Raw genomic sequence first — 24,181 nt, forward strand, 5'->3', positions numbered from 1 at the left:
ACTTCACACCAGTCACAATGGCCATCATAAACAAAGCAACAAACAACAAGTGTTGGAGAGGATGTGGAGAAACGGGGTCCCTAGTGCACTGTTGGTGGGACTGCAGACTGGTACAACCATTATGGAAAGCAGTTTGGAACTTCCTCAGAAAACTAAAAATGGATCTGCCTTTTGACCCAGCAATTCCATTGCTGGGACTCTATCCTAAGAACACTAAAACACCAATACAAAAGAACCTTTGCACCCCGATGTTCATAGCAGCACAATTTACAATAGCTAGGTGCTGGAAGCAACCTAGATGCCCATCAGTAAATGAATGGATCCAAAAACTATGGTACATTTACACAATGGAATTCTATGCAGCAGAAAGAAAGAAGGAGCTCATACCCTTTGCAACAGCATGGATAGAGCTGGAAAGCATTATGCTAAGTGAAACAAGCCAGGCAGTGAAAGACAAATACCACATGATATCACCTTTAACAGGAATCTAAACAACAAAACAAAACAAAACAAAACAAAAAACTAGCAAAATATAACCAAAGACACTGAAATAGGGGATAGTCTGACAGTGGCCAGAGGGGAGAGAAGAGGGAATTTCAGGGGGGAATGGGTAGGGATTACAGGAACAAATTTGGAGGACACATGGACAAAAACTAGGGGTGGGGGGTAATGGGGGGAAGGGGGGAGGGTTGGGTGGAGGGGCTGGAACGGGAGTAGGGGGGAGAAAACTGTACTTGAACAATGATTGAAATAAAAAAAAAAGAAATGAAAAAAAAATTAATTCAAGGTGGATAAAAGACTTAAATATAAAATGTGACACCATTAAAGTCCTAGAAGAGAACATAGGTAGGAAAATCTCAGATATTTCACGCAGAAAGTTTTTTACTGACATGTCTCCTGGAGCAAGGGACATAAAGGAAAGAATAAACAAATGGGACCTCATCAAAATAAAAAGCTTTTGCACAGCTAAAGAAAACAGTATCAAAATAAAAAGAGAACCAACTGTATGGGAAAACATATTTGCCAATGATACCTCAGACAAGGGTTTAATCTCTAAAATACATAAAGAACTTACACAACTCCACTCTAAGAAGACAAGCAACCCAATTAAAAAATGGGCAAAGGACTTGAACAGACACTTCTCCAAGGAGGACATACAGAAGATCCAGAGAAACATGAAAAGATGCTCAGTATCACTAGCTATCAGAGAGATGCAAATTAAAACCACAATGAGATACCACTTCACACCAGTCAGAATGGCCATCATAAACAAAGCAACAAACAACAAGTGTTGGAGAGGTTGTGGACAAAAGGGAGCCCTAGTGCACTGTTGGTGGGACTGCAGACTGGTACAACCACTATGGAAAACAGTATGGAACTTCCTCAGAAAACTAAAAATGGATCTGCCTTTTGACCCTGCAATTCCACTGCTGGAACTATATCCTAACACTAAAACACCAATACAAAAGAACCTTTGCACCCTGATGTTCATAGCAGCACAATTTACAATAGCCAAGTGCTGGAAGCAACCTAGATGCCCATCAGTAAATGGATCAAAAAACTATGGTACATTTACACAATGGAATTCTATGCAGCAGAAAGAAAGAAGGAGCTCCTACCCTTTGCAACAGCTTGGATGGAGCTGGAAAGCATTATGCTAAGCGAAATAAGCCAGGCAGTGAAAGACAAATACCATATGGTCTCACCTTTAATAGGAACCTAAACAACAAAACAAAGAAACAAGCGAAATATAACCAAAGACACTAAAATACAGGACAGACTGGCAGTGACCAGAGGGGAGAGAAGAGGGAATTTCAGGGGAGAAGGGGTAGGGTTTACAGGAACAAATTTAAAGGACATATGGACAAAAACTAGGGGGAGGGTGGTAATGGGATGGAAGTCGGGAGGGTTGGGTGGGTGGGCTGGAATGGGAGTAGAAGGGAGAAAACTGTACTTGAACAATGATTAAAATTTAAAAAAATAGGAAAAAAAAACAAAAGCAAACTAAGCAAACAGCTAGGACAGGAACAGAAACAGATATGGAGATCATGTGGAGGGTTATCAGCAGGGAGGGCAGCAGGGAGAATGGGGGAAAGGTACAGGGAGTAAGTAGCATAATTGGTAAGTACAAAATAGATAAGGGGAGGTCAAGAATAGTATAAGAAATGGAGGAGCTGAAGAACTTATGTCTATGACCAATGGACGTGAACTAAAGTCAGGGAATGCTGGTAGAAGGGGGGATACAGGATAGAGAGGAATAAAGGGGAGAAAAAATGGAACAACTGTAATAACAAAATCAATAAAATATGTTGATAAATGGGCAGATATTCTGAATAGATATTTTTCCAGAGAAGGCATCCAAATGGCCAACATGTACATGAGAAAGTGATTGTCACCAGTAATGATCAGGGAAAAGCAAATCAAAACCATAGAGATTGCCTCACACCTGTTAAAATGGTTGTGATCTGAAAAACAAGAAATAGCAAGCATTGGCAAGGATGTGGAGAAAACAGAACTCTTGTGTACTATTAGCAAGAATGTTAATTGGTACAACCACTGTGGAAAACAGTATGGAGTTTCCTCAAAAAAATTAAAAATAGATCCTATGGTTACTGGACCATAGGATACAGTAACTCTACTTGTGGGTTTTTATTCAAGGAAAACAAAAGTATTATTTGAAAAAGATATCTACACCCCCCATGTTCATTGCAGCATTTTTTACAATAGCCAACACATGGGGAAAAAGAAACAACAAAAGATAAGTGCCATCCACAGATGAATGAATGCATTTAAACAATTTTAAAAATGAAATGTTATTCAGCTATGAAAAGAAGGAACTCCTGCCCTTTGTAACAACATGGATGGACTTTGAGGACATTATGCTAAATGAAATAAGTTTGAGAAAGGCAAATACTGTATGATCTCACATAAATGTGGAATCTAAAAAAAAAAAATCCCCAAGCCTCACTCATGTATACAGAGAACAGATCGGTGGTTGCCACAGGTGGAGTTTTGGGGGTGGGTTAAATGGGTGAAGGTGGGGGAAATGTACAAACTTTCAGTTATAAGATACTGGGTTGGCCAAAAAAAAGTCTGCTTAGTTTTTTCCACAAAATAAAAGACACATTTTTCATTTTCACCAATAAGTTTATTGATTTGGATATATTGAGTATGTCAACTACCTCCTGTGTAGTATAACATTGATTATTCTCAATTAATGTCTTGATTTGATCACCATCAACTTCAGCTGGCCTACCCAACTGTGGAGCATTGTCCAACTAGGAATCTCCAGCAGGAAACTTTGGAAACCACTTTTAACATGTTTGATCAGTTACAGCACCTTCTTCATATACTGTTTTGTTTTTTTTCAAATTTCAATTGTATTTTTGCCTTTCTTGAAATAATAAAGAATAATATGCCAAAAATGTTGCTTACTTTCTTCCATCTTCAACATTAAAATCGCTACACAAAAATTCACCAATTTTGATTTTTTAAATGCATGCTAATATGACAGCTGCCACAGTATAGTCTAACAAAATTGTTTTGAATGAAGTTAAAGACAACTAAGAGCTACTAGAACTGTCTTACAAATGAACTTTTTTGACCAACTCAATATGTTTTGGATATCTTTTGTGCGGCATGGTGACATAGTTAATAATACTGCATTGTATATTTGAAAGTTGCTAAGAGAGTAGATCTTAAAACTTCTCATCCAAGAAAAAAATTATAACTGTGTGGTGATAGATGTTAAGTAAACTTATTGGAATACTCTTTTTGCAATATATACAAATATCAAATTACTATGTTGTACACCTAAAAGTAATGCTATGTTACATGTCAATTATATCTCACTTAAATTTTTAAAAAATACACTTAGAATTTTTGGGTGGGGAGGCGTGAAATTTATTTCTAATAAGCAAGAGTGTATGGACTTTAAAAAAAGATTTTATTTATTTTTAGAGAGAGGGGAAGGGAGGGAGAGAGAAAGGGACGGACAAAGACAGAGAAATGGTTACCTCTTGCACACCCACAACTGGGGATCTGGTCAACAACCCAGGCATGTGCCCTGATTGGGAATTAAACTCGCGACCTTTCAGTTTGTGGGACGATGCCTAACCCACTGAGCCACACCAGTCAGGGCAAGAGTGTATGAATTTTAAAGGTGACATCAATATGGTATTGTATTACAGATTTCAAACTTCCAAGTTGAGACAATGGTGTACATTTTATCAAAAAGTTAAAGAAAAAGGACTGAAATGGATGTTGGGTGTCTTTTGGTATTAAATGTTTGGATTAACTAGATTATTTGGATTGGATATTGGATTACCTTTTATATTACATTTTCAGTAGAGCGTTGAAACCATACTTCTGTGCAGAGTTTAAAGAGAGAATGTAAGCATGGGTGTTTCAAAAAGACCGTAATTGACATTAGACACAAACAAGATCCTGATTTTTGTTGGCATCAGGGTATATGTGACTCTGAGATTGAAAAAGTATAAGCTTAATAACATGAAAACTAATCATTAGATATGCACACAATATAATATAGCTTATGGATGTACAAGGCCTGTCCAGAAAGTATCCAGCTATATATATATATATATATATATACACATATGTATATATATACATATATATATATTTTAAATGGAGACATTTATTGAAGAATATGCAAGATACAAGAAACATTGTACATAGGACAATGATGTCTCAGACCCCTTCAAAATAGGCACCCTGGGACCTCACACAGTTTTCCCAATCACCATCAGCTGCCCGCTCATATTTTCCAGAATCTCATCAATAGTCTGAAATCTTTTCCCTTTCAAAGTTGATTTTAGTTTTGAGAAAAGCCAGCAGTCAGAGAGCAACAAATCTGAGCTCTACGGGTGCTGAGTCACCTGGGTGATTTGATATTTCACCAAAAAAACTCTGCAAGAGACGTGATGCATAAGAGGGCACATTATCATGATGCCCATCACCAGATAGATGCCCATAGCTGCAGTCTTCTGAATCATCTGAATAGTTTCCATGGAGGAATGTTCAAGCTTAAAGCAAAATTTGATGCAGATTTATTGCTCTACTCAATCAGTCATTTTGAATGCAACAGCCATACAGTACACATGTTCACTCAACAGCATCTTCTGCCCCAACTAGTACAGTGAAGTCATCATTGTTCACTCATGCACATTCCAGTCCACTCTCCTTGGCTGACAGGTTACACTGATGTTGTGCAAACCATTCTCATAGCAACAATGGCTAGACTTTTTCTAGACAGACCTCGTATTTATTCAGAAATTATATATGAAATTCATACTGAAAATTTAATGCTTTTTTGTATGTATTTGAATCAAGGTTCCCAGACGTCAAGATGATGTGCGAAATAATATTTACTTGGATCTAATGCAATGTGACAGTGAAAACAATTATAATACCATGTTAGGGTGTGTTCATATACACCTTTATGAAATAATTCAGGTATGTATCAAAATCATTTTTTATTTGGTATCACATTATCCAGTTGGTGTTTATTGTTAAGGTTTATCTATACCTGATGGATTCCTTTCATATATTATCTGGTTTCAAACTCATGTGCTCAAGAAACAATATCTGCCCCTGGCTATTTAAAAAAATGATTTGGTTTATAACAGCGTAATGTTCTTGAAAATTTATTTTCTGGAAGGTCAATGATACAACCTGAAAAACTAAGGATGTTTTATTATGTTTTATGAAATGTTTTAAAACAAGACTCAAAACCACAAACCCTATCTCTTAGTTGGCAGGATAAATTTCAATTCTTTTCTCCTCACCTGGGCTGCTTGCTCTCTGCCCTGTGCAGTATTGTTTAGGGCTCACCCAAAGTTTTGGGCAGAGTTTATACACAGATTTTGTGATCCCTTCTCTCTTGCTTTCTCTTTCCTAGGAGAGTTCCCCACACCCCCCCATTACAAATTTTGAATGAAGAAAAACCCATGAATCCTTGTTGACCTGAGAGAGAGAGAGGGAGAGGGAGAGGGAGAGGGAGAGAGGGAGAGCATGCGCACATGGGAAGGAGAAAGAAAGGTTTTTATTTTTAAACAGAAGACTGTCAGATCATAAATGTAGAAGGAATAATAGAATTACAAATTCAGCATTTTTGCAACATTATCTAGTGAACAATGATTCAGTCACAAGCTAGCAATGGTACTAAAAACATTAGGTGAAAGGTGCTCAGACAATAAGGTATTTGCATGGTGCCACAGGAAGAGCCCACAGATTATTACAAAGTGGAAAATATACCTGTACAATAGAAATATGTAGTAGTTACCATTTTAACCAAGAGCTTGGAAAACTTAATACCTAAGGTGGTACAATATGTTGTACACAACATATGAATTACTCTCATCAAAAATGTTTAACCCAAGTCTAACCCACCTGAGTCTAGAGCTAACTTTTAGGGGATAGGGAAAAAGTTAAATAGTGCCATGATGACATGATAAGGTAAATACATAATGTGACAAAAACCAAATTTGCTTCTTCAAAAAGCTAAGGTCATTGAAAAAAACAAAAACGGAGCATGTTCTAGATGAAAAGAGATACAACAACTTTGAGTACAGGTTTGAAAAAGTTACAAAAGACATTCTTGTGAAAATTCAGAAATTTTAAATATATACTGAATATTAGATAAAATTCTAAAATTGTTAATCTTCTAAAGTATACTAATATTGTGGTCATGTAGAAGGGTATCCTTGTTTTATTATTTTTAATATAAATTGATTATGCTATTAGAGTTGTTCCATATTTTTTCTCCCCTTTATTCCCTTCCACCCTGCACAGCCCCTCCCACCAGCATTCCCCCCCCTTAGTTCATGTCCATGGGTCATACACATAAGTTCTTTGCCTTCTCCATTTCCCATGCTATTCTTAACCTCCCCCTGTCTATTTTGTACTTACCAATTATGCTTCTTATTCCCTGTACCTTTCCTGCTATTCCCCTTCCCTGCTGATAACCCTCCCTGTGATCTCCATTTCTGTGATTCTGTTCCTGTTCTAGCCGTTTATTTAGTTTGTTTTTGGTTTTGGTTTTGTATTTTTTAGGTTCAGTGTTAATAGTTGTGAGTTTGGTGTCATTTTACTGTTTGTATTTTTTATCATCTCCTTTTTCTTAGATAAGTCCCTTTAACATCTCATGTAATAAGGGCTGGGTGATGATGAACTCCTTTAACTTGACCTTATCTGGGAAGCACTTTGTCTACCCTTCCATTCTAAATGAAATACAGCTTTGCTGTATAGATCATTTTAATGTAGGTCTTTACCTTTCATGACTTTGAATACTTCTCTCCAGCCTTTTCTTGCCTGCAAGGTTTGAGAAATCAGCTGATAGTCTCATGGAAACTCCTTTGTAGGTAACTGTCTCCTTTTCTCTTGCTGCTTTTAAGATTCTCCTTATTGTTGATCTTGGGTACTGTAATTATGATGTGCCTTGGTGTGTGCTTCCTTGGGTCCAACTTCTTTGGGGCTCTCTGAGCTTCCTGGGTTTCCTGGTAGTCTTTTTTTTTTTTTTTTTTGGCAGATTGGGGAAGTTCTCCTGCATTATTTTTTCAAATAATTTTCAATTTATTGCTCACCCTCTTCTCCTCTGGCACCCCTATGATTCGGATGTCAGAACATTTAAAATTGTCCTGGAGGTTCCTAAGCCTCTCCTCATTTTTCTGAATTCTTGTTTTTCATTCTGTTCTGGTTGAATGTTTATTTCTTCCTTCTGGTCCAAAACATTGATTTGAGTCCTGGTTTCCTTCCTCTCACTGTTGGTTCCCTATACATTTCCTTTTATTTCACTTTGCATAGCCTTCACTTCTTCCTCTGTTTTGCGACCATACTCAACCATTTCTGTGAGCATCCTGATTACCAGTGTATTGAACCCTGCATCTGATAACTTGGCTATATCTTCCTCACTTAGTTCTATTTTTTCTGGAGTTTTGATCCATTCTTTCATTTGGACCATATTTTTTTTCTCAGTGCACCTGTTACATAATATGGGGAGGAGCCTTAGGTATTTGCCAGGGCTGGGCAAACCACTTTGCTGCGTTGTGGTGCTATATATGGGGTAGGGTCCAAGAGGGAACAATGCTGCTTGATGGGCTCTGGGCTGGCATTCTGTCATTTCCCCCACCACCCACAAGCAAAGTGGGCCCTCCTGGTGCTGATTCCCGAGTGGGTGGGTTTGTGTACCTTCTAGGATCCTGTGGGTCTCTCCAACAAACTCTCCTGTGATGCTGGGAATTTCTTCTGCTGCAGCTGCCCCCACAGGTTTTTTCACTCATAGGTTTTGAGGCTTTACTTCCCTGCACCAGAACCCTGGGTTACACAGTTTGTTTTGCTCCCCAGTTCTTCCTTCTAGTTTATCCCTGTGTGTATGTAGGACCACCTGTTTGCTAGCCACCACCTGGCTGCAAGTCCTCTCTACTCCAGCTGCCCATCTCTGCCCCTCCTGCCAGTCTGGATGAATGTTTCTTCTTTAACTCCTTCGTTGTCAGACTTCCATACAGTTCGATTTTCTAACAGTTCTGGTATTTTTTTTTTAATTTTGTTGTTCTTCTTCTTTTGGTTGTGCAAGGAGATAAAGGGTATCTACCTACTATATCCTTATTTTTACAGTATGCATGGTGACATTTAACATTTTGGAGTGAACTGACATGATGGCTGCAACTTATAAATTGACAGTAAAAATATATATGTTTATATATATGTAAATGTGTGTATACACACGCACACAGGTAAAGCAAATGTGGCAAAATGTCAAAACAGTTTTAACATTTCTTAAATTAATGTTTGAATATGTTTAATCCATGTGAAGTGTATATTGGTACTTATTGTTGTAGTCTTTTGAATGATCTGTGTGTTTGAAAATTTTCACAGTAAGAATGTGGTGGAAAATCCAATAGTTTTTCAATATGTTAGCAAGAGGCATGAGATGAAGAAGAAAAACAAATAGACTACTATGTAAGAGTAAGCAACTGAGTAAATAACAAGTTGGAGAGGTGGGAAAGAAAAAGGAACCCTCATTCATTGCTGGAGGGAATGCAGACTGGTACAGCCACTATAGAAAACAATGTAAGGATTACTCAAAAAATTAATAATGGAGTTACCATATGACCCAGTAATTCCTCTTCTGGGTGTCTGCCTGAAAAACTCTAAAACATTTACAAGAGGAGTCCCCCCAAAACTGGAACTATCTTCTGGAGGGTGGGCCTCTTATAGCACAGGCTTCCCCAGCTAGGGGAGTGTTCTTGGAACCCATCCATATCATACCAGCTGGCATTGTTGTGAGAGGCTGCATTCAGTTTCAGTGAATGTTTTTTGAAGACTCTTTCAACACATTTGCCCATTTCATGACGGGTGATTTGCGAGCACACCTACCACATCACTCTGAGTGTTCAGCAGTTTTTGACCTAAAACGGCATGAGCCCCCCCCACTTCTATTCACCTGATTTCACCTGGAGCAACTTGTTTTTGTTTTCCTGGATTAAAAAAAGTCCTCAAGAGAAATGTTTTGCTGATGTGGAAGAAGTGAAAACAAAAAACAATAGAAGCACTAAAAAACATCAAAACTAGTTCAAAAACTGTTTTGAGCAGTGGAAAAACATCTCAATCAGGTGTACTGCATCAAATGAAGAGTACTTTGAGGGTGACTGAAGTTTAAACATGTAAAAATAAATACACAATTTTTTGTAAATAAATTCTGTTTTGGGGAGGTTCCCCCTCATATTTGCAAGATATATGCATCCTTATGTTTATTGCAGCATTATTCACGGTGGCCAAAACATGGAGACAACCAAAGCATCCTTTGATAGAGGACTGGATAAAGATGTAATACATATGTACTGTGGAATACTACTCAGCCATAAGGAAAGATGAAATATTGCCATTTGTCACAACATGGATGGACCTTGAAAATGTTATACTAAAAGAAATAAGTCAGAAAAAGCTAAGAACAAACGATTTCATGTATATTTGGGATATAAAACTGAAACTCATTGACACAGACAACAATATGGTGGTTACCAGAGGGAAGAGGGATGGGGGAAAGGAGTGGACAGTGGCACAGCCAAATGCATGGTGACAGAAGATGATTTGACTGTGGGTGTGGGCATGCGATGCAATATACAGATCAGGTATCATAGAAATGTACACTTGAAGCCTACATGATCTTATTGATCTGTATCACTCCAATAAATTTAATTTAACAAAAGAGTAAGCAACTGAGGATCCTCAGAGAAATTTGGGGAGGAGGACCTTGGAGATGACTAAAATTCCTTCTATTACATGGCAATTTAAGCATCAGAAAAATGTGACAATATTCATTAGTCACATTTTGTTGAAGGAGCTAGGACATTTTATATGTAAACACTTCAGATTTGTTTTTGTGAGGGCAAATTTTTTAAGTGAAAAATAACTCCTACCATCCCATAATTCTAATAGAGCATTTCACTGATCAGAAATGACTTTAAATTCTTTTCCATAAGCATAAGAAGAAAAATAGAAAATACAAATTAAAAGAACCAAATACAAAGTCTAGAACTGTAAAATTCAATATCTGAAATAAAAAATAACCAGATGGACTTGGCAGAATAGAGATAGCAAAGGCAAAGCTATTCTTTTCTTCCTAATTTCTTTAAAATATATGACTATTCAAAACAAAAACTATAACATTGTCTTGTGGGGTTTATAATGTTTGTGAATGGAATGCATACAAGTACAACAGAAAGGACAGCGAAGGGGGCTGGAGTATAAAGGATCTATAAAATTACAAGATTTTTGTATTTCTCCCCTGATTGTAACATTTTCCAAAACTGTAGTAAAACATCACAATGAAGATACAGAATATTTTCATTTCTACCAGGGTATCTCATGTTTCCCCTTTATAGCTACTTCTCTCTGACCCCCACCCCTCTGAACCCTTGGCAATCACTAACCTATTTTTCATTTCTGCAATTTTCTAACTTCAAGGATGTTATATAAATGAAATCCTACAGTATATAACCTTCTAGGATTGGTTTGGTTAACTTAAAATACATAACTCTCTGGAGAGTCATCCAGGTTGCTTGCATGTATTGAGAGTTTATTCCATCTTCATTATTGAGTAGTAGCCCATGGTGGAAGGTGCCACAGTTTGATTAACCATTTGCCCACTGGAGGACATGCCCACTGGGTTGTTTTTAGTTTTTGGTTGTTGTGAATAAAGCTCCTATAAACATGCATTTACATGTTTTTGCATGAACATAAATATTCATTTCTCAGGTAAATTTCTGGGTGATAAGGTAGTTGCATGTATAGTTTTTAAGGAAGCTGCCAAACTGTTCTCCAGAGTGGCTGTGCCATTGTACATTCTTACCAGGAATGTGTGAATGATCCAGTTTCTCAGCATCCTCGTCAGTATTGCCATATTCTTTGTTTTAGCTAATCTGATAGGTGTATGGTGATATCTCATTGTGGTATTGATTTGCAATTCCCTAATAGCTAATAACATTGAGCATATTTTTATGAGAGCTTTTAGATTTATTAATTATTCCATGTTTCTTGAAGTGTTTATTTAGGTACAACAAGATGCATAGGTACTGCACAGACTCTACCACAGCTGTATAGTAAAGGGTCAAGGGCAGTTTTGTCAACAAATTTATATTGATCTGTATATTCTATAAACTTGAGCTGTATCATTTGCTGTTTGAGCCACATGCAGGGATAGGTTAAAGACCTTCTGTCTTAGTTCTAGAGCTACTAGATCAGTGGAAATCCTCATGGATACTGGTAAAATCTAGTTTTGAGTGAAGTGGAAGGACCTGGCGACCAGACCAAAACTGCAGATCATGTTTGGAAGCACACTGATCTGCTCTGGTATCCATGGGGAGGACATATATGTTTATTTATAGCTACCAATTAGTATCAACTGCTCTCTGAATATACTCAGCCTGATTATGAAGGACAAACACCTTGAATTGAATTGAACAAATCACATGGTAGGTGTTGAATAGCTTTATTTAGAAAAATTGATGTGTGGCTTAAATCATTGATTCCTAGGTCTTTCCTATCCCTGATACATGTGAAGTTCCTTTGAGGTTCTGGGAGAAACCAGAAATATGAGCTAATTATTAAGACTTAGAGTCCAATCAAGGCATATCAGTCAGTGTATTGGAGTCTATAATATTGCTGTATTGATTATAAAAGGAAAGGTGATTATTACATTTGGGATGCATTGTAGTACTATTTGCATTTATTGGTTTGGCTCTACGATCCTTCCCAGACGAGCCTAAGATTAGGTGATAAATTCAATAGGCAGATCGATAGCCACTGTAATTACTGGATAAAGGTAATAGAGAATTCAAAGGTATGGAATATTGTTAAAGTAATGCCCCCTATAGAATCACATCTTTCTGTATCTGTACCTTTGAGTTTACAGGTTTCCCCTCCCCACTAAGCTTAGCCATGAAGCTTGATTTGGGCAGAGCAGAGCCAAAATCAAGACAGGGAACCAAATAGCTCACTGTCATTCATTGAAACTCACCAGAGGAGCTGAGTGAAGGCAAGCCTAAAACTCAGTGGATTTTAGTGAGGTGCACATTCAGGATGAATATTTTAATAGGCTCCAATGAAGGAGAATCAGTTGGGCAGATCTGTGTGGGATCTCCAGAAATAACTCAAATATTTTTACAATAGGTTGAGATATTTGATCAAAAGTAGAGACAAAGAGTATAAAAGTGAAGAAGAAGGAGAAGGAGAGAAATGCATTCTTAGAACAGTTAGATAGTTCCCCACCTCCACCCCACCCCCATTTTGGAAAAGGGAAGTTATCAAGAGAAAGAAGCTATAAAGGGTAGGTTGACAGAATCATTAAGAGAATCAGCTTCAATTACTTATGAATTTTCAGAGAAATCTTGTTATTTTTACATGAAGAACTTATAGCAGGTCCTCAAATAACATTGTTCTGATATGACATTGATGACGTACTGTAGGAACCTAACTCTTGTTTTATCAATTAACCTATGGTCAAATTAGTATCATTATATGTCATTTTCTTTAAAGATGCATAACCTATTGGCATTGAGTGAGGACTTGCTGTTCAGGATATTCTAATTCTGTGTGATGTCTGCCATTGTAACTACTTGTTATTTCCCTTGCTGTGATGTTTTACCAGGAATTGAGAGGGCACATGTTAAATAGGTTCTCATGGATTGTCATGTTTTGGGAATGAGGAGTACAAAGGACATGGGAACCAGATACCAAACTTTCCACCAATGAGAATTAGTGACTACAATGTCTGGAAGATGTCCCACATCTACATGGGAGCAGCAGGAGGGAGTGTGGAGGGTGTTATTCCACTTCTGGACCTTGAAGTATATGGGCCTTCACTTGAGTTTATAAGGGAAGCAACATCCTTAGTAGTGAACCAGGCTCACGTAAAGCAAAGGGGGGATGTTTAGTGGATCAGTTAAAGATGTAAGATTGTTTGTTAATCATGGAATGGGAATTTCACGAGCTGCAGTGGGAAATGCTGGGAAGAAAAGGAACTGTGGGATGTTGGCCTGGTTGGGAGAACTGATAGCACAGCAGAGATGACCAGAGATGGTGACCAGGATACCACAGGTTTACCTGGTTTAAGGATCCCAACAGTTCCCAAAATTGAAAGAAGCCTCAGTTCTGTCAGGAGTCAGTTTATCACGTAGAGTTATGTGTAGCGACACTATAGACACTAACTACAGACATGATTTCTGAAAGTACTGTAGGCAGTTCCTCTAAGAATTCAAAAAGGAACTAGCAAGGACATTTTTGCCTAAAATATAAATGTAAATATTAACTTTTATTTTTGATACAACCTGGAATTTCTATTTTCTTTCAAATATTTATTTTATCTGTGTTTTAGCTACTAAATATGTACATTAAAAATCATTACCTGATTTTTTAAAAATGTATGAAATACTTTAGATTATATACATGAGTGAGTCTATATTTAAGAATTTTATTACTTATTTGTTGTAGAAGGGGTGCTTTACTGAAGAATTTCAAGTATTGAATAAAAACACAGTAAGAACTTTACTGAAACTTCCGAAGTTTTGTGCCTACACTTAACATTCCATATAACTTTACTCCGATATTGTTTTTATTTTTTGTTACCCTACTAGACACTGTTTGAATTAATGGAAATATATTAACCAGAAAGTACATATTTACTCACAAAACTTTCATCTCCACTTTTAAAAAAATTCTCTGTCTTACTGCTAAATAGTGAAAAAGAAATTTAGAAATTTTGGGGTAGGAGAGTAAAATGCCTCTTAGACTGCACAGCCTCAGGATCCCCACTTGGCGAGGGAATATTTTTCCCCTTGAGTTTCTAAAGAGTTGTTTACAAGTCCTACTTGAATTTTTAAGTACTTAAAAATTATTATCTCGATTAATTGATCTTTATTCGGAGAGACTTTTGCTGCCAAAAGCCAAAACAGGGACAAGGAACTTAAAAAACAAAATGATGGACATTTGAGGTCATAACCTCTCAGACCCTCCTTCATCTCACATATAAGCAAGTTGGCTTTGGAATCTAAATCAAAATAATATCTGAAAATGGGAGTGGAGGTGGGAGAAGTGTGAGTAAATATTTTAAAATGTATAACTCATATACATGTATATGAATATATACACACATATATATGTATCTTATAATTCTATTAACAATTATAAATTAATATTCTTCACATTTTTAGTCATACAATATTCCTTAACTTAAACATAATTTTTTTTAAAGTTCGGGAACTCCACGGATTCTTCTATAGGAGTTCCTTGTATAATTTTTTTTAATCGGGAGATTCGTGCTTTGGTTTTATAACTTGACAGATTAGTGAAGTAAAAATGTCACTCGCCCTTCTTTATTAAAATATCTTTCTGATCAAATAATAAAATGAGTTTGCCACGTGTTTAGTTTATCTGCAGGATGGAGGTGGAATTTACGTTCTCCTATGGAAATTTTGGCTTTGGATTTTCACATCAGGTTAGTTCCCTTTTAAAAATTGTTCTGCAGTTCTTCAGTCAGTCATGCCTCTCTGAGCCTCCATTCTTCCCAGTTGGATAGATTCTTTGAAGTAAATATTTTAAAAAGAATGCTGTTTTTCTGCAGCCTTAAGAAAATGAAACATTGCTATTATTTGCTTATCCACTTTAAAATAATAATCTTTTATTCAAAATATCTATTATAAAACTTGTTCATGTGTGTGTGTGTGTGTACACATACTTACATAATTTAAAACAAAATTCTTTTTTTTATAATTTTTTAAAGATTTTTTATGTATTTATTTTTAGAGAGGGAAGGGAGGAGGGAGGGAGAGAGAGAGAGAGAGAGAGAGAGAGAGAGAGAGAGAGAGAAACATCAATGTGCGGTTGCTGGGGGTTATGGCCTGCAACCCAGGAATGTACCCTGGCTGGGAATCGAATCTGGGACACTTTGGTTCCCAGCCCGTGCTCAATCCATTGAGCTACGCTAGCCAGGTAAAACAAAATTCTTTTAAGTATTCAAGAAGTGAGTGGATTTTTATATATAGAAATATGTATTAAAATGGATTCATTGATGTCATTCAGATATTGTCTGTGCTCTGATCACACATGCTCCTTTCCTCCAGGGTTACTTCAATATCTGGTGCTATTGGTATCTTCCTTGATTCATCCAGAAAGTAACATTCCCACAGAAGATGTCTTCCTAGCTTTGGCCCGCCCTTTTAAATTCACTGCATGTATCTACGTTGCAGTGAAAGTTTTTGTACATTAACATATGTCTTTTCATTGTGCCCATAGGTTATATTTCTAGAATGGAAATTATTGTACAAAACAATGAACTTTTCAAGGAATTGTTCTAGAAAAGTTGTACCAACATACATTCTTATCAAATGTATGAAAGAATTCTTGATATCCCTAGGCATTATCACAGCTTTGGGGCATTTATAAATCCAGTCATATTAGTACTGCACTTATATAGGGGAAAGGACCCCTGTATTTTGCAAACAATCTTTCAGTTTTAGTTTGCACTGTTTTTTATAGTCTTGGTTGTTTTTTAATTGCAAATCGAAAGTGGGTAGACTCATTAAAAAGTCTGCCATTTTGTTAACTGAGAAATTGCTGTAAAATGTATTTTTAAATTTTGCCTGTGGTAGATAATAATGATTTTTAATGCCTTTTTCAGTTAGAAGTAGGTAATATAGAAATGAAGGCCAGTAGGCACAGTTTTTTCTTTTTTCTTTCTCTGCTTTGATTTTTTTCCCCTTCTGCCTACTATCCTTTATTATCAGTTAGGTCTTATAGGGGCCCCTAATTGTTTAGCTTTTTTTGGTGACAGTCACAGTTTATGAGCTTCAACCTCAGAGGCAGGTTTTGTGTTAGAATGTAAGTATAACATGTAACAATTCCATTCTTAGGGAGAAATAGCCTTTCGAATAAAACTGGACAAGTATTGTTTTATGTAGGTGGACTCTACTAAAAACAAGGAACAAAGGTATTGTGTAGAAACTAGTGGGAAATTTAAGAAAAGTTCAACTTGACTTTCTGTCTATGAATTTTTCAGTAATATAGTTCCCTACTTACCTATCATGATAATGTAAAAAAAAAAGTACCACATTGGGGGCAGATAAGGCTGCATTGAAATCCTAGCTCTCTTGCCTATTGGGCAACCTGGAACATGTTACTTATCTCAAGTATTATCTGTAAAATAGGCACAGTTATCTACCACATAGGATTACTGAGAGAATTAAATAATATGAAAGAAGGTTCTTGGCAGATATTTAACGCTCAATGAATGTTAGTTCTTTCCCTCTTATGTATTACTTAAGGCCTGTTTTATAGTCCTGGAGCATAGTAGTATTAGGGTGAACTCTAACCGTCATTAAGCAGTGTTAAAATATACTTACCATTTTCTTCAGTTAAAGCCTCTTCAGAAAGTTGTGGAGCCATCCATGTTTATGAATGTTGCACCACCTCCAGAAAGAACAGACCCTGTGACGTAAGTGTTTGAAGTCTTGGTAGCACAGTCAGATCATGTGGCCTTTGAAACATTTCACCATTTGATGGAGCATTTGGTTGTGTTAAGACATTGACCAGAATGGGTTAGACCAGGGGTGTCAAACTCACATTCGAGGGGCCAGATGTCATTTCAGCTCCTTAACAGTTAAGGAGTAGTTACATTTATACAGTCCTAAAATTATTTTGGACCTTCAAAGGCAATCGCAAGGCTGATGTCACCCCTGGTGAAGATGAGTTTGACATCCCTGGGTTAGACTATAAACAAAGAGAGCAGTGAATTGTTTTGCTTAAAAAGGGGGAGAAAATTTGAGTTTCTGGATATAGCCCTGAAGAGACCTGCTGGTGGGGGTGGGGTCTGGAGACAAGAACAGTAAAGGAGGTGGGTGCCAGCTTCATGGCTGAAGGCAGGAGGGGAGGGGTAGCCTGATGAGGAAAGTTGGCCAGTGAGATATTCCTTGTGTAGAAAGAAGTGAGGACTTTTTTTTTACGTTTATTATTATTTTTATTTTAATCATTGTTCAAGTACAGTTCTCTCCCTTTTACTCCCAATCCAGCCCACCCGCCCAACCCTCCCCACTTTCTTCCCAATACCACCCTCCTCCTAGTTTTTGTCCGTGTGTCCTTTAAATTTGTTCCTGTAAACCCTTCCCATTCTCCCTTGAAATTCCCTCTTCTCTCCCCTCTGGTCACTGTCAGCCTGAGAAGTGAGGACTTTTAAGATCAAGGTGTCCAGTAGTTTTTAATTCTCTGCTCCACAGTACAGTAGTGTTTACCCAACTTCCACACACTCCATATGTTATTTCTAAATCCAGCCAAGTCTGTCTATGGTCAATAAATGTTGTTAGGAAAACAAAAATAATGTAAAGTATAATATGTCACCAGTCTTGAAATTTCAACAGTAAAAAATACATCAAAGAAAAATGAGCACCTGAGAGAGACATTTTAATCTATAGTGTTAAGAATAAGAAATAGAAAATATCTGAAATGGATTAGTGAATTAGGTATAGGATAGGAAATTACATTCTGAAGTATTTATTGTCTTATAGCCTCAGCAACACTGGGTATTATCATTAAAAATAAATTTTGTCCATTTGATACTGGTGATTTGTTGAAATAGTAAAGTGGAATGTTTATTGATTGATATTTCCTTATCCACTTGCTCATTGATTCAACCAACATTTCTGAATGACTACTATACCCCAACACACTGCAAACATAAATATAAATGAGGCCTGGCCCTTGCCCTCAAGTAACTCGTGGTTTAATGAAGACGTAACCTGTAAAAAAAAATTATTAAAGAAGATAAGGGCTCCTCTAGAGGGAAGCATAAAGAACTATGGGTCTTGGCCAAGGAACTTTTCATACCCGTTCTTGAAGAGCTCTGTGACTGCTCTCTCTGTAGTCCAGCCTTTATGATGGGAACTGCAGTCACTGACCTGGGAAACCTAATGAGTTGGGAGTAACTGTATCCCAGCATGGCAGGAACCAAATGATGGCACTCACCTGCCAAAGGCGAGGCGGAGTGGTTACTGTAATGGACAACAAACTCAAAGCAGCACAGAATAGTATGACTCACACAGACCTACGACACGGGCTAGCTGATCATGATATTCTTAGAAAAAATATATAGGAAGCCTACCAAATTATTACTTGATCTGTAGAAGCAGAAAAGCTCTAGGTAAAGTGAACAAAAGTCGAACCTTAAAAAAAAAACGGAGTCACAGCCCCTCAGTGAATTCCCAGTCCGAGCCAGTCTCCCTTAAATGAGGAGGAGGCCTGGTCTCTTGAGGAGAGAATCTGGCGCAGGTTTATAATACCAAATTCTCCCCAAAATTCATAATGTTAATTTTTCTTCCACCATTTTATCAGGGTAACTGTGTACTAGGGAAAAGGAAATAATCCAAGCTTGCAGAGGCTACTGGGCACTGGCTCTAAACTGACACTAATTTCAGAAGATCCAAAACATGACTGTTGTTGACCACGGTAGGGGCTTATGGAGGTCAAGTGATTGATGGAGTTTTAACTGTGATCCATCCCACAGTGGACCCAGTGGGTCCCCAAACCCATCCTCCAGTTCCCTAATTCCAGAATACATATTTGGAATATACATATTCAGCAGTTGGTGAATTCATACATTGGTTTCCTGACCTGTGGAATGAGGGATATTATGGTGGGAAAGGCCAAATGGAAACCACTAGAGCTACCTTCAAGGACTTGAAAGATCCAGGAGGTGATTCCCATCACATCTGCATTCAACTTGCTTATTTGCCTGTGGGTAAAACAGATGGCTCTTGGAGAATGACAGTGGATTGTTAATCCACTGTTAGCTTAACCAGGTGGCGACTCCAACTGCAGCTGCTGTGCCAGATGTGGTTTCACTGCTTGAGCAAAGTAACACATCCCCTCCCCTCATACCTAGTATACAACTATTGATCTGGCAAATGCTTTTTTCTCTATGCTCCTTAATAAAGACCATCAAGCAGTTTCCTCTCAACTGGCAAGACCAACAACACACCTTCACTGTTCTCCCATTCCCTCATTCACTGTTCTCCCATTCACTATTCTCCCAATGTTCTCCCAGGGGTGTATCCATTCTCCAGTCTTATTTCATTTAGTTCACAGGAACCATCACCTTTCTTTTATCACATGGCCCTTCATAGCGATGACATCATGCTGATTGGATCAAGTGAGCAAGAACTAGACTTTTAAGAGAAATTTTAGTTTCAAATGTACAGAATAGGGGTTAGACAATTACATAGTTAACAAAGTGATCCCTCTTATAATTCTAGTACCTTCCTGGCACTATATGTAGCTCTAGACTTACTAGTGAGATATTTGCATCTCAGGGTGGAAAGTAAGTCTGACAAAATTCAAAGACCTTCTACCACAGAGAAATTTTAGGAATCTAGTGATATGGGGTTTGTCAAGATGTTCCTGCTAAGGTAAAGGTTAAGGTATACCTGGGCCCTCCTAAACCAAAAAAAAAAGATGTACAATATCTGCTGGGCTGCTGGATTTTGAAAGCAATGTATTTCTCATTTGGGTATGCTACTCTGACTCATTTACCAAGTGATCTTAGGGAAAAATACACACACTCACACATAGAAAATACCTTTATTTTCTTTCCTCTTTTCTTATCATTTAACATAAAATATTTTGATGTTACATCATAATATTTAAGTTATATCATAGTATTTAGGTTTCAGGACACTGAGGAGAAGAATTAATACCCAAGGACTTTACGCCTCTGCTGGGGAATGGGATAGTGAGTTTTGGTTTGTGCAGGACAGTTGTAGGAGGATATGACCTTGCTATTGCTTTCATTTGGAGGTTAAATGTGTTTTAAGGAAATATGAATGGATGCCAAGTTGACAAAGGGTGGACTTAAGGTAGTTAATTTTATGTGTCAACTTGACTGCACCATGAGATAGAGATTTGGATCTAGTGATTGGGAGAGAAATCTGGGCTCAAACACTTTCAAATTCCCTTTGGAACTTTAGGTTCTCTCCTTTCCCATTTCTGTTGCCCATAATCTTAATAGTAAGAGTACTCAAAACAACACTTCTCTCAGGATTTCCGTCTTCCGTTGTCTTTCTTAGTTCTGTTCTCTGATGGTCCAAAGTGGATAGCTGAGTTTACAGTGTAAAAAGGAGAGTGATTCAAAAGTGCTAGCTACCACTGGTTTTAGATATGCACTTATGTATGATTTCAATATTTAACTTTATTACCTTTTGCAGGAATGTTATTATACCACAGTCCATAGGATATCCAACATTCTTATCCCCAGACTTGAATGTTACTGTCGGGAAGCCAACCTTAGTACCCCAATCCAACCAGCCCTCTGTAGTGCAACTTGAAAAACTTCAGCAACGACCTCGGGAAAGGTAATAAACAAAAACAAAATGTTCTAAAATCTTATTTGTGTGTTGTTTGTATATTAATTTTTTTCTTTGAGACATGGGCTTGCTGTATATCCAGAAACCTTCATTGTGGTTATATTTCATGGTTTCAGAGGTTATTCCTGAGTTTTGCTTATTGTACTTAGGTGTGTGTTTCAAAAAGTCAGTACTATGGCAAGAAAAGAGGTGAGAACTCATTTATAAGGTAATGTCAACAAAATAAAGAGATAAACTCAGGCAAGCTCAAAATTATAAAAAGATGAATTTATTCGGGAATAGCAGAGGAATTGCAATTCAGGACATGCAAGCTATGAGTGAATCCATTGAGGGTTTGGGGTAGGCTGTATTTGTGGACAGGGAATGTAAGGAGGGGACAGTTCAGTTAGACTCTGTTAAAATAAGAAACAAATGGAGACCAGCTTTGAAGATTCCTTGAGGTGACAAAACCAGCCAGCCAATCATACAAACAAAGCTCAATTTAGCTTTTATTTTAATTCTCACTTCTGGGTATGTATACTACTTTTAGAGAGAAATGAAGAGAGAGGGAGGGAGGGAGAGAGGGAAAGAGAGAAAGAGAAACATCAGTCAGTTGCCTCCTGTCTGTGCCCTGACCAGGGATCAAACCCACAACTTAGGCAATTGCTCTGACTGGGAATCAAACCTGCAACCTTTTGGTATATGGGACAATGTTCCAACCAACTGAGTCACCCAGCCAGTGCTGAATTTAGCTTAATTTTAAAAACCAACTTGCCTTGGGTCATTTCTTGTTCATGACCTAGAAACGGTAAACAAAACTTCCTGAGGTTGATTTGAAGCAACCCCTGGCCAATTCCCTATCATTTAAGAAAATTCCAGTATTTTCAATTTTCTGTAAATTGGAGATTTATGGGAAATCAGGTTTTCAGTTCTTAAGTTTTGTTTTTCTGAGGTCACATGTATGAGATTTTCCATTTTATATCCTCCAGTTCTATTTCAGATTGAAATTCTTTCACAGGAGAAAGTACATTTGCTCTGCCTCCTGACTCAACAATATATTCTATAGGTCTCTCATTCTCTGCTCTGTATATCTTATTTTTTTCTCTATAGTTCAATCTAGACATTTCCTTCTGACCTATTTTATAATTCACTGGTTCTTTCTTCCTAAGCTCCACCTGCAGAACCTTGACTTTTCTGGCTCACAATGACAGCTGTGGTTTTTGCTGGGCTTTCTTTTGAGCAGTGATACCACTCGACTCCCTTCTTTCTAGCAGAATCGGTCACAGTGAATCATCATCTTCGCTTTCTGTGGACTGACTCACATGTATCTTTGTTGTATGCTTTCATAATCTTGAGGTGTCATTCTCCCTGTTCTTTTTTTTTATTGTTGTTCAAGTACAGTTGTGTCCATTTCCCCCCAACTCCCCCAACTCCAGCCATCCCTACCTCCCACCCCTGATTCCACCCCCCCTTGGTTTTGTCCATGTGTCCTTTATAGTTGTTCCTGAAAACCCTTCCCCCTTTTCCTCCATTACCACCTCCCTCCTCCCCTCTGGTTACTGCCAGATTGTTCTTAATTTCAATGTTTCTGTTATATTTTGCTTGCTTGTTTGTTTTGGGAATTTGGACCTGATAGTTTTCTGTTGCTCAAGTTTATATGAAATTAATTTTCCTGGTTTTTGTAGGAGACTTGGTTTAGAACACTTTCTTAGCTTCACAGAGCTCCCACTCCTGATGTTTTCATCTGGTGTTTAAAAAATATAATGAGCTGATATCTAAGATTTTTCTGAGGCCCTGTACTGGAGTAGAGACCTGGTCAGTCAGCTTTGAGCACTCATGGTAGTTAAACCGCTTCAGTTCTTTTAGTTCTTACAACGGATCCTTTGCATTCACTCACTTTTTGAATGAACAAGCCCCTCCCAGTTTTAATTGCTATTCTGAAATTGGCCAGCTGTGCTGTCCTGTGACGAATGTTAGTTATTTGAGGTTTTCTTATTCTCAAGTTGATCAGATATTCCTTTTGTACTGGTTACTTTCTCCTGTGTATACACTGTACCACAAAGATGTTATGTACAGGGTCCAACACAAATAACACCCCTTTTTATTACACAGTCTTTTATTACAAACTCATAAGCATGTAATTCTGTAACATAACAATATCACACTCAAGTACACCATATGACATTTTAGGTGAAGTGTTCAAATTAAAACTATAAATTATTACACCCATATTATTACCCTACCAACCACACCCAAGAAGGCCTTACTTCTGCTGGACCCCTATATGTGCTTGGGAGCTCACAGGAATACCTTGTCACATGATTTTGTTGTAAATGTTGCCTAATTTACATTGACTATAAATGTAAGTTTGGGGGATGCTATCTAGATACTCTGAATATTTTATTTTGTTTTATTATTTTTATTATTAAATATATTTTATTGATTTTGCTATTACAGTTGTCCCATTTTTTTCTCCCCTTTATTCTCTGCCCTGTATCCCTCCTCCCACCATCATTCCCCCACCTTAGTTCATTCATGTCCATGGGTCATACATGTAAGTTCTTTGGTTTTTCCATTCCCGTACTGTTCTTAACCAGCCCCTGTCTACTTTGTACCTACCATTCATGCTTCTTATTCCTGTGCCTTTTCCCCTGTCCCCCTCCCTGCTGATAACCTTCCATGTGACCTCTATTTCTGTGAATCTGTTCCTGTTCTAGTTGTTTGCTTAGTTCATTTTTGTTTTGTTTTTATTTTTTTAGGTTTGGTTATTGTAGATACTCTGAATATTTTTATGTAGATGTTTGGAAAGATTCAAAAACTATGCTACCTCTGCTGCCAGTATCTTTTTAGAAATTCCCTTTGTTGCCATATTTCACATTTATAAAAAAATTTTCTGTAGGGGGAATTTATTTAAACAATCATCTACAACTAACAATTTTGTTTCTTTATTCATATTCTTTACTCTTTAATTTTGTTTTGTCTTACTGTCCAGACAGTCCAGTCAGTGTCTGATATAAACAGCAGAGCATGGGAGGAGAGGAGATATCTTTGCTTTGTTTATGATCTTTAATGACAATGCTTCTAGCATGCAAGAGTCAAAAGCATTATTTACATGTTTTTTTGGTAGATATCCGATACCAGCTTAAGTAAATTCTTTCATTGTTTTCTAGTTTTCTAAGAGTTTTCTTTTTATTTTACTCATGAGTAGATATTGGATTTTGCCAAATGCTTTTTCTCTCTTAGTCAATTAAATTGTATTTAAATTATATTTTTTAATG

At 37.3% G+C, this 24,181-nt stretch overlaps 1 protein-coding gene across 1 annotated transcript in view; it reads left to right on the forward strand.

Annotated features, from left to right (window-relative positions):
* Positions 1-24,181, forward strand: part of C2CD6 (C2 calcium dependent domain containing 6) — an 89,856-nt gene that overhangs the window by 15,382 nt on the left and 50,293 nt on the right. Inside the window, exons 4-8 of the mRNA XM_036022572.1 lie at positions 5,353-5,475; positions 14,011-14,055; positions 14,945-15,013; positions 16,929-17,008; positions 20,766-20,912. Coding sequence (XP_035878465.1) covers positions 5,353-5,475; positions 14,011-14,055; positions 14,945-15,013; positions 16,929-17,008; positions 20,766-20,912 — 464 coding nt within the window. The remainder of the gene's footprint in view (positions 1-5,352; positions 5,476-14,010; positions 14,056-14,944; positions 15,014-16,928; positions 17,009-20,765; positions 20,913-24,181) is intronic.

Source organism: Phyllostomus discolor, chromosome 4, assembly GCF_004126475.2.
Source record: "Phyllostomus discolor isolate MPI-MPIP mPhyDis1 chromosome 4, mPhyDis1.pri.v3, whole genome shotgun sequence".
NCBI classification, from domain to species: domain Eukaryota; kingdom Metazoa; phylum Chordata; class Mammalia; order Chiroptera; family Phyllostomidae; genus Phyllostomus; species Phyllostomus discolor.